The sequence below is a fragment of the Cnephaeus nilssonii genome, assembly GCF_951640355.1.
Source record: "Cnephaeus nilssonii genome assembly, chromosome: 7".
Taxonomy (NCBI): Eukaryota; Metazoa; Chordata; class Mammalia; order Chiroptera; family Vespertilionidae; genus Cnephaeus; species Cnephaeus nilssonii.
Window position 1 is genome coordinate 91439889 of NC_137078.1, and position 10079 is coordinate 91449967.

Sequence of the window (10079 nt, forward strand, 5' to 3'; positions counted from 1 at the left end):
CAGAACCTGGGCTGGGTTGGGGGTGGGGCTCCTCAGTCCCCCGGGCACTGTCCACCTCCCCTGCCTCCTGACTCAGCATCAGTGCACAGCGTGGTGGGGGCTCGGGCAAGGGGCTGGAGTCAGGCTGAGCTGATGAGCCAGGGAGCCAGGGTCCTGTGAGGCAGCTCTAAGCATCTCCCCGAAGGCTACAGAGCTCCTGTCCTGGAACCTCTGTGGCTCCCCACTGCCACAGGACAGAGCCGGAGTTCCCGGCCCCAGCCTGGCCCCCGCCACCTAAGGGCCCAGCTGCTTTCACTCTGTGCCTTTGCAGACTGGTCTCCCTGCTGTCACACCCCTCCTCTCGGCTGGTGCTGCCCCCCTCCTTCCCCCCGCACCCTGCTCTTTGTCCAAGCCCAGCCCAGAGCACAGGGGTCAATGTCTGACCCAGGGCGTGGACGGCCGCACCCCTTCCTTTAGCTGTTTCCCAGCCCTCACTCCTTGGGCTGCAGTCAGCTCCCGACCTGCGTTTCCTACCTTCCTCTCTGCTGTGGCAGCACCCAGCATAGTCCATGTCTGTCTTATCGGATGTCTTTCTCCCCCTCGAGAATGTTGGCTGCGTGGGTGCGGGGACGGTTATTCTGTTCAGGTCTCTGTGTCCCCGGTGTCTCCCGTGCCCAGTCCTGGCCTGACACACTGCACGTGCTCAGTAAGGGTTTGTCCAATGAAGGAGCTCACTGGCAGCCAATGAGAGCGCGGGGCTCGACTGCCTGGGAACCAAGCCTCTCCTTTGCCCTTTGCAGCCTTCTCTCCCGTGGGGCTCGAAGCTGAGCACCCTGGGCGCCATGCAGAAGGCCGGGGCGAGGGGCCGGAGGGCCTCTGACTGCGGCCCTGCCCCTCACCGACCCAGGTGCATCACCAAGTTTGCCCAGGTGGGTCTCTCCCCCTTCTCCCATGGGTGCTCTGGTGGGCGGAGACTGGGTAGCAGGTCCTGGGGCTGAGGAGGAGCTATGGGGAGGACCTATTTCTGTGTCTTCCCTCCCTGACCCAGGCTCGGGAATGTGTGTGTCGGCACAGATGAGATGAGGCTTTGGGGGCTGAGGGGCTTGACCCAGACCACCTGCTGGGAAATAGCAGCGCCTGGACTCCGAGCACAGTGCTCTGTCACTGCTGCAGCTTACCCAGCAGAGCAGTGTGTGCTTGGGGGGGATTTGGGGATGGGGGTCAGGAGCCATGAGCTTGACTTCCCTCCCTCCCTCCCACCCCCACCCACGCCCAAGCAGTACGTGGGTTCCTTCTCCGTGGATGACCTGGACACCCAGGAGGGCGTGTGGCTGGTGCAACAGCAGCTGTGGGCACTGAAGGTAGGAGAGCTGAGGAGGGCACTTCGCTGGTGGGGGTCCCGGCCTTGGAATGGCCCCTGGGACCATCCATCTGATCCCCACCCCCAACCACAGAGAGGGAGCAAGTGAGGCCCAGGGAAGGCAGGGCCAAAGCCATGCTGAGCCACACCCAGGCTCGTGGAGCCACATGCCCTATGCCCAGGGACTCTCTCCCTTCGTTGTCACAGTGTCCCCAGGGCGGAAGCCACAGGTGGGAGATGCGGGGGATGGTCCTGGCTGCGGGAGGTCTGCCAGGGTCAGTCACCCTGCCCTGGCTCCTGCGGGTCCGTTGTCCAGGGCTCAGGCCCCTGGCAGGTGGGGGAGTTGGTTAACCACCCCTAGTGACTGGAACTGAGGCTGGGCTGGGCTGGGCAGGGCCTGAGAGGTAATACCTGCCCCCCAACAACTCTCTTCCACCAGGACTGTCCCCGACGCCGGGCCGTCATCCTGAAATTCAGCCTTCAGGGCCTCAAGATCTACAGCGGGGAGGGTGAGGTAGGAGCCCGGGGGGTGCAGGTGAGGACTGGGCAGGACAGGTGTCCTCCCTCAGGATGTACTTGCCTCCACCCAGGCCCTGCACTGCCCCCGGAGCCTCCCAGCTTCCCAGCCTGCTCAGGGCCTTTGCAGGCCTCTCTCCAAGGAGCCCCCCAAGGGGCAACAGTTTCTCATCCATCTTACCCCTAATCCCGGGGTACACGCCCTCCAAAATCTCCAGGCAGTACCTCCTGGCCTGAGCATCAGGAGCGACCATGAGGTTTTGGCAAGTTCCTGGGCTCCTTCGTAGCCTGCCCAGTGGGCTTGGCCAGCCTCTCATGACGGTGGAAGGGGGGCCAGACTCAGGCTGGAGGCTAGGGGGCCCCTGTTCCTTCGCCCAGCCTCTCCCGGTGCTAGCCAGTGTTTGTTGAACACTGCAGGCCAGACAGTACACACTAGGAGGCGGGGTGCCACTTCCTAAGAGGGGTGCACGTGGTGTCCCCAGGTGGGCACCGAAGAGGCCCCGTGTGCACCAGCAGCCCCATCACAGGGGGGCTGTCCTCACCTGCCCAAGGCGTGCAGAGGGGGACAGTGGCAGAGCCAGGATGCACACCCAGCTCATCCATCTCCGAGGCCAGGAGTGCACCCCAGGGCCTGCGTCACTGCCTCTGCGGCCCTGCAGGCGGGACGCTCTGCCCCTCGGGTCCGGCGGGTTGGCAGTGGGAGCAGGAGGTTGAAGCCCAGTGGCCAGGGAAGGATGAGGGTTTCGATTTGAGGCAGGGTTTGGGCAGGACTGGAAGGAGGGAGAATTCTTTACCCCCGGAGCTGGGTGGGCCCTAAACTGGGCACGCAGGCTGGAGAGCAGGCCCGGAGGCCTGCCAGCAGGTGTGTGGGGCCCGCAGGGCTGGCACACACTGGGCTGGCAGCTGCAGGCCCGGTGGTGGGTCTGATGGAGGCTGTCATGCCCGCTGCCTCCCCAGGTGCTCCTGATGGCACACGCCCTGAGGCGAATACTCTACTCCACCTGGTGCCCAGCCGACTGCCAGTTTGCCTTTGTGGCCCGAAACCCACGGAGCCCGGCCAGCAAGCTCTTCTGTCACCTCTTTGTGGGCAGACAGCCTGGAGAGGTACCTGGGGCCCAGGCAGGGAACCACCACTGAGGCCGGGGTGGAGGGGTGCTGTGCATCAGCATGGGGTTCCAGGGACCGAGAGGCCATGGAGGGCTTGGCCATGCTGTCCTGAGCCCCCTCCAGACCTGGACCCACTGCCACACAGGCTCCTTCTATGGCTCTGCCCACTGAGGACTCCACAAAGCAAGTCAGTGGCCTCAGTACGCCTTGGAGACTAGGCCATGCACTTGGGGATTGGAAGGTCCCCCTGCCACACCTTTGCTCTGCTGTTCTCTCTCCCTGGGTGCCCCTCACCTTCTCATCCTGGCAAATTCCAACTTGCCCTTCAAGGCTCAGCCCATGTGTCTGTGCAGCCCACTGTGACATAAACCATACCTTGGCATCATTGGGCCTGTCCCTAATTACAGACACGGGAGTTCTTCCAGAGCAGAGACTGGGCCCAGGCTCCAGTGTGCGGCTCCATGGAGCGGGTGGGCGGGCAGGTACATCCCGGAAGTCAAAGCCAGTGTGACCACCGCGAACGACAGCCTTGGCAGCCAGTTGTTAGGCCAGCTGAGGCTGGGTCTGGTTCCAGCCCACAGCAAGCACTGGCCATCACCCTGTATGCCCAGCCCGGTGCTGGCTCCTGGAGAGTGGCTGAGACATGGCCTTTGGTCTGGAGCTCACAGTTCCAATGGGTGGGAATGTGTGTGGTGGGTAGAGTGCTGGGCCTTTGCCCGGGAGTTTTTGTGCTTCGTTTTATTAAAGGAGCACGCGGAGGTGGGGATGAGGAAATGAGACCAGAGGTGCCATGCTCTGCGCAGGGTCACACAGCAGCTCCTAAGGGACAGAGCCCGGATCGGATGCCAGGTTCTGTGACTCCAAGGCCTGGGTTCTTAGCCAGCCCTCTAAGAGGGTACTGACCCAGTGCATGGGGTGGGGTGCGTTTAGCCCAGGTATTCCCAGCTGCAAGCATGATGCCTGGAGCAGAGTAGATGCTCAGGTAGGGGAGCTGCATGGTGGTGAGGTTTTGAGGGATAAGTAGGTGTTTTTCCACTTACGGGGAAGAGCATCCCCAGCCAAGGGGTGGCAGGCCCCTTTGGTGAGTGGGTTGATGCCTAAGGTGTTTGCCAGGAGACCTCCCTCAACTGAGCCCTCCCCGCCCTCCCCTCCCCTCCCTAGGTCCAGATCCTGCACCTGCTGCTCTGCCGCTCCTTCCAGCTTGCTTACCTCCTGCAGCACCCTGCGGAGCGGGCACAGCCTGAGCCCTGCCTGGGGCCCGCAGGGGATGTGCCCCTGAAGCCGCTGGCCAGCCCTGGGAGGCCCCCTGGCCTAGTCCGGGAGCCCTTCGTCCGTGATCAGCTCTCACAGAACGTGCGTGCACTGGTCTCCTTCCGGCGGCTGCCAGCAGAGGGGCCCGTGGGCAGTGGGGTATGCAGCACCCCAATCCCAGCCAGGGAGTGGGCAGTGGACAGGGAACTGGGTGAAGTTTGGGGATTATGTGGAGGTGGTTGCTGGACTTCAGAGGGAGGGGCTCGCCTGACCGGACATGGCTAGACCTGATCTGCCAACCCCTCTGGGCCCCTCTTGGTACCCTAGAAGGAGCTGCTAGAGTTGGAAGGCTGTGGCAGTGCCCGCCATTTCCGCCTGGGGAATCCCTACTGCTCCCCCACTCTGGTGCGCAAGAAGGCCATCCGCAGCAAGGTGATCCGCTCCGGGGCCTACCGCGGCTGCACCTACGAGACCCAGCTGCAGCTGTCGGCCCGGGAGGCCTGTGAGTAGCCGGAGCACGCCTGCCCCTTGCGGGCCTGGGGCACGGCCTGTGCACCCGTGTGAGTCGGAGGGATTGGGCCTGAAAGTCTTTCTGTAAGGCCTGGCCGGCGCCTCCGAGCAGAGGCCTGTGCTGTGACTGTGTGTCGTGCCCACGTGAGTGCGCCCGCGCCTGAGTGCCCGGGGCTCGCGGAGGTGATGGAGTGGCTGTGGATGTGCTTAACTGGTGTGGGGGTGCTGGTGTGTGGATGTGCCTTTTGGAGGGCTGGATGTGTGGCTGCTGGTGAGGAGACAAGTGTGGGGTCGTAGGGCCTGTGGGGGTGAGGTGGGCTGGGTTAGGACGAATCAGTCCCTCCCTCTGACTTCTGGATGGCCTTCATAGTTCCTGCCGCGTGGGAGGCATGGCCCCAAGGTCCAGGTGGCCCCGCGTGCCTGGTGGAAACTGAGGGCAGCCTGACCGAGAACATCTGGGCCTTTGCTGGCATCTCCAGGTAGGAGGGGCCTGGCCTGGCTGAATGCCCGGCCCCTTGGGGTGAGCAGAGAAAGAGGCGGTGTGGGCCCCTGCCCCTCAGGGCCCTGACATGTAGGTGCATATTCCTGTGCAAGGGCAGGGCGTTCCTGCTCTCGGGCCAGAGTCTCCAGCATCTTGGGCCTCAGTTTCTCAGCTGTAAAGTGGGGATAATAAGAGGACCTTCGTGGCAGGGCTGTGGGAGGATCAAGTGAGATCATTCAAAGGACTGAAGACCTCAGCACCAGGGGACAGCTCCCTAAAGGTCAGGGCTTTAAAATGCTCCTGATCAGGTCTTGAAATTGCCAGTTAAGGACGCCCTAGAAACCTTTCTGAAAGGCTGAAAGCTTCCTGTTGTGGAGGCCCTGTTCCTGGCAGGTACTTTGTTTAAGATGGTGTGGGCCCAGCCAGGTGGCTCAGTGGCTGAGCGTCGACCTATGTATGAACCAGGAGGTCACAGGGCATAAGTCGGGGTTGCGGGCTCTATCCCCCACTGTGGGACGTGCAGGAGGCAGCCGATCAATAATTCCCCCTCTCCCTTCCTCCTTGAAACCGACAAAACTATATATAAATATATTTTAAAAGATGCTATGGGGCTGATACCCCATTGCCTGGGAGCAACCTGAAGCAGTCCAGACTAGCGGTCCCACCTCCAGCCTCTCCCTCTGCCATCCCAGGCCCAGTGCCCTCGCCCTGCTGCGGAGAGACGTGCTCGGGGCCTTCCTGCTGTGGCCCGAGCCGGGCGCCTGTGGCCAGTGGTGCCTGTCGGTGCGGACACAGTGCGGCGTGGTGCCCCACCAAGTCTTCCGGAACCACCTGGGCCGCTACAGCGTGGAGGTAGGGTGTGGGCAGTCAGCCCCCCACTTGCCCGCAGGCCCCTCTCCCTTTAACTACTGAGCCCGCCTCACCCTCATTCTAGTCCCCCATTGGCTCTCTCTGGCCCCACCCCTTACTTATTTCCATCTAGCTCCTTAGTCAGTGTCCCTGCTGCCCCTGCCCCCACTGGTCCACTCAACCCCGCCTCTACCTATGGGCTCGCCCTCGGCCCCTCTCTAGAGGCCTTGGGAGGGTACCACGAGCAGAGTCTGGGGCTTCACATGCTTCACATTCTGTGGGAATCCCGGCTTTTAAGTCTGCTTTCCCACACCCTAACCCATCTCTTAGCAGAGGAGGAAGCTGACTCAGGGTAGGGGCTTGCTTAAGCCCAGACAGCCTCTGAGTCTCCAGGTGTGGAGTCTTGGATGATCACAGGTTTCCAGGGCCCGGGGTGGGCGGGGCCTTTTTAAATGTGCACCCTTACCTCCATGCCAAGTGCCTCGGTCCCGGCCAGGCTGGGAGGAGAGGAGGAGAGGAAATGGTGCCTGGCTGTGCTGTGAGCAGGACGGCGACCTCCCTGAGCTCGAGTTTCCTCCTCCCTGAAGTGGGGCAGGATCCCAGGCGAGGGGGTGGTTGGTGCCCGGCACCAGCCATGGGGAAGGGGACGCTGGGACTGAAGCCCCTCCCTCCCCCAGCACCTGCCGGCTGAGTTCCCCAGCCTGGAGGCCCTGGTGGAGCACCACGCTGGGACTGCGCGCAGCCTCTTCTGCTCGCTCGACATGGGCCGCCTGAACCCCGGCTACGAGGAGCAGGACTGCGGGCCCGAGGGCAGGCCTCCCCGGACACTCCGGCCCCTTGGCCATGCCAAGTCCGAGGCAGAACTGCAGGGCCTGGGCTAGGAGGCCGGGCCCCGCACCAACAGGCCTTGCCTCCCCCTGGTCCCTGGGCCTCAGCAGGCCACTCTGCCCTGCTTCCACCCCCCTGGTCAGTTCCATCCAGTCTCTCAGCCCCTTGGACCAGCCTTCCATCACGTCACTGACTGTGGCGGAGCCCTGAGATTGGGGGTTCTCACTCGACATGTGGCCCCTGAGACTGCAGGGGGCGTAGCAGATCTCCAGGCTCCTGTGAACTTGCTGGGTGGCTTGGTGCTTGCCCTCTGGGCTTCACTTTAGCTTCCTGGGGGGAGGGAGGGGAGGGTTATTCCCAGTGGAGGGGTAGCCTGTCCTAAGGAGGCCAGGCTGGGGGGCCCTGACTGGGAGTCTCTGGAGAGCGCCTGACTGAGGCAGCCAGACACGGCGGGTGAGGTGCCTGGGGAGGCAGGAGGAGTGAGGTCTCACTTTGGGCAAAGGCCTGGGGTGAGCCACCCTCTCAGGAGAGACAGAGATGACTCAGTGGAGCCTGTGGGCCGCCCCCTGGCTGCGCTTCTCAAGTCGTCTGGGGTGAGGGAGTCTTCCCTGGAGTTCTGAGGAGCAGGGTAGGAGGGTGCAAAGGCCAGGGTGGAGGAGCCTCCATCTGAAGCCCGTGCGCGGAGTGGACACCGTGTGCGGAGAGGGACGTGAGCCATCAGGGCAAAGGGTCGCAGTGCACCGCTTGGGAAGGCTGGTCTGGACTCAAAACCACAGGGTTGTGATTCCCGCTCACGGGGAAGGTTGCCCAGCCTCACCCACTCCCCCATGACACACACACACAGTGCGTTTCCTTTTGCCGGTTGACTAGGGGGGATAGCAGTGAGCTTAGAGGGCTTAGAGCCCAGCTCAGCTTGCAGGCTGCAGTGGGTTTGGTGGCTGCCTGGGAAGTCACCTGATGAGGGGATTGCCCTTAGCGTGGTGCTGACCGGCTGTCAGGAGCCGCCGTGCCTCCCTAGGCTAGTTCCATTGGGGAGGGGGTCAGAGCAGAGCCATTCTGAGTTAGAACTGGTGTGGGCTCTGCCAGGGGGGCTTGTCCTCAATGGACAGAGGGAGTCACGGACATGATTGTAGTCTACAGGACGGATCCCGTGCTGATTGGCAGGTGGACACGAATCTGCCAAGTTAGGGAGGAAGTTCACCGTGGGTGAATTTCTGTGTCTCAGGCGGAGGCCTAGTCATGAATCTGGGGCTGCCCTCCCCCTCTCCTGGGAGTTGGGTGTGACTGTTCGGTGCCTTGAAAGTAACAGATTCTGACTCCTCCCACGAATAGCAGCCCCGCAGAAGAGAAAGGGAGGGAGGGTCCCCACATTTCCCTGGCAAGGAGAGGGGTTTGGTGACACAGTGCCCAGGATTATGGCACTGGAGTCGCACATTGAAGACCTGGTAACTGGCCCAGGCGGAGGCCAGAGAGAGCTTTGCCTGGGTGATGGATGTGCTTTGTTGTGCAAATTATCCAGGTGGATAAGGTGTCAGGGATGTCCCAAAGCACTTTAACATTCCTCTTCACAGCATCTGTTGTTCACGTGGCACCCATAGGGCAAGGTTTTTGACCCGTGTGTGCAAACACGTCCGTGTCTTAATCGTAGATCAGTTTTCTCTCTTTTCCAACCAGCGCCACCTGGGTAGCCCAGTTCTCTGTACTGTATGTACTTGAAATAAAATGCATTTCTTCGGATTGTCTGGTACAGACTTTTCCTTTGAAAGGTGATGTCTTTGTTCAGTTTTCCTGTTTTGTTTTTGTTTGCCAACATACCTTCAGATGGTGCTGAATGGCAAACCAGACAGGTCTTGTTCTCAGAGGCAGAGAGAGGATGTCCTGAAGGGATCAGATCAGTATTTTCAAATCATCTCTCTCCTGCTTAAAAGCTTCAGTGGTTATTTCCTATGGGAAAAAGACCCAAGTCCTGTGCTCTGGCATCTCGGGCTTTCCTTCTGCTCCTGCACCATGCCACAGGACCTTTGCACAGCCTGGACAGGTCTTGTCCTCCCTGCCTTTTGCCTGGTTAGCGCAACCTTAGCATCTCAGCTCCTGTCACTCTCGGGAAGCCTTCGGGAGAGGGGTGCGGGTAAGGTTCCCTTGTTGGATGTTCCATAGAACTGATCCTTTAGTTTGTAATGATCCTTTAGTTTGAAATTGATGGGATTTTTGTAGGTGGGAGGTTTGTTTTTGATGTCAGTCTCCCCCACTAAATTAGACTATGGGCTCCAGGAGGGCAGGGATTGGGCGGTCTCCCGGCGCCCACCACGATGCCTGGCAGGTAGCTGACAGGACTTCTGTGCGGAGTGGAGCCTCGAGGCGGCTGTTCTGGCTGGAGGGACTTGTGCCGAGCCTGGCAGCCTCTACAGCTAAAAAGATTTTGGCTCTCAGAGTGTTTGTTTCTTAATCTTGAGGCTTAGAAAAAACGAGGGCGGCATTAGGACAATTTGCCTTGTTCCAGGGACTCTTTAGGGATGTGAGAAAAGCAAAATCCTGGTTGCCTGTCTCGGTAGGCCCCTGACCCTCGCGAGCGGCCCCTCCTCTTGTCTCTCTCTCCGAGGTGGAGTCAGGCCTGGCCTCCCCCGCTCCGCTGGGCAACCTCGGGCCAATGGCTTAACCTCTGCACCGGGGCTGTGGGCAGCGGGCGGAAGCGCCTGGCGCGGAGCAGGCAGGCAGCCCGCGTGCAGGCTTCGGGCCGGGAGACACCGGTCCACACTCCGGGCGGCAGAGCGCGGACAGCGCGTGCACGTTCTCGCGAGCCGCCACCTGTGACGCCACGTGCGTTGCTATGCAACCGCGAACGCCGCGGCAGCTTGAGGGCTAGCGGGCGGCTGGGAGCTTGGGTCCCGCGGCGCCTGCAGCGCGGATCCTCCACTTCCCCGCCCGGGCCGGGCCTCAGGGATAGACGAGCCCGGCCGCGGAAGGAGCAGCGGCCCCGGCTCCGGTCCTGCGACTCCCTCGCCGCCGCCTTCCTCCTCTCGGAGGCCCCGCGAGGCGTCCCGCCCTCCCTCCGCAGCCCTGTCCCCGCCACGAGGGCCCGCCCCCTGCGCCCGGCTCTCGCCGCGTCCCCCGCTCCAGGCGGCCCCGGGTCCCCTGCCGGGCGGTTGTCTGTCCCGACCGCGAAGTCCGGGCCGGCCCGGGGGAGCCCTGCCGCGGCGC

At 62.2% G+C, this 10079-nt stretch overlaps 1 protein-coding gene across 2 annotated transcripts; it reads left to right on the forward strand.

Annotated features, from left to right (window-relative positions):
• Positions 1 to 802: 802 nt before the first annotated feature.
• On the forward strand, positions 803 to 6934 carry SH2D5 (SH2 domain containing 5; the record flags this gene model as incomplete). 2 transcript variants are annotated; one of them, XM_079778406.1, is made up of 9 exons in its annotated part: positions 803 to 908; positions 1260 to 1340; positions 1779 to 1853; positions 2813 to 2959; positions 4124 to 4372; positions 4541 to 4715; positions 5094 to 5202; positions 5897 to 6056; positions 6731 to 6934. In XM_079778406.1, the coding sequence occupies 9 exons, from the start codon at positions 822 to 824 to the stop codon at positions 6932 to 6934; spliced, it is 1287 nt and encodes a 428-aa protein (XP_079634532.1). The 2 variants fall into 2 exon arrangements, with proteins under 2 accessions (XP_079634532.1, XP_079634533.1); XM_079778407.1 differs by having other exon boundaries at positions 822 to 908; positions 1257 to 1340.
• Between the last annotated feature and the right edge of the window lie 3145 nt (positions 6935 to 10079).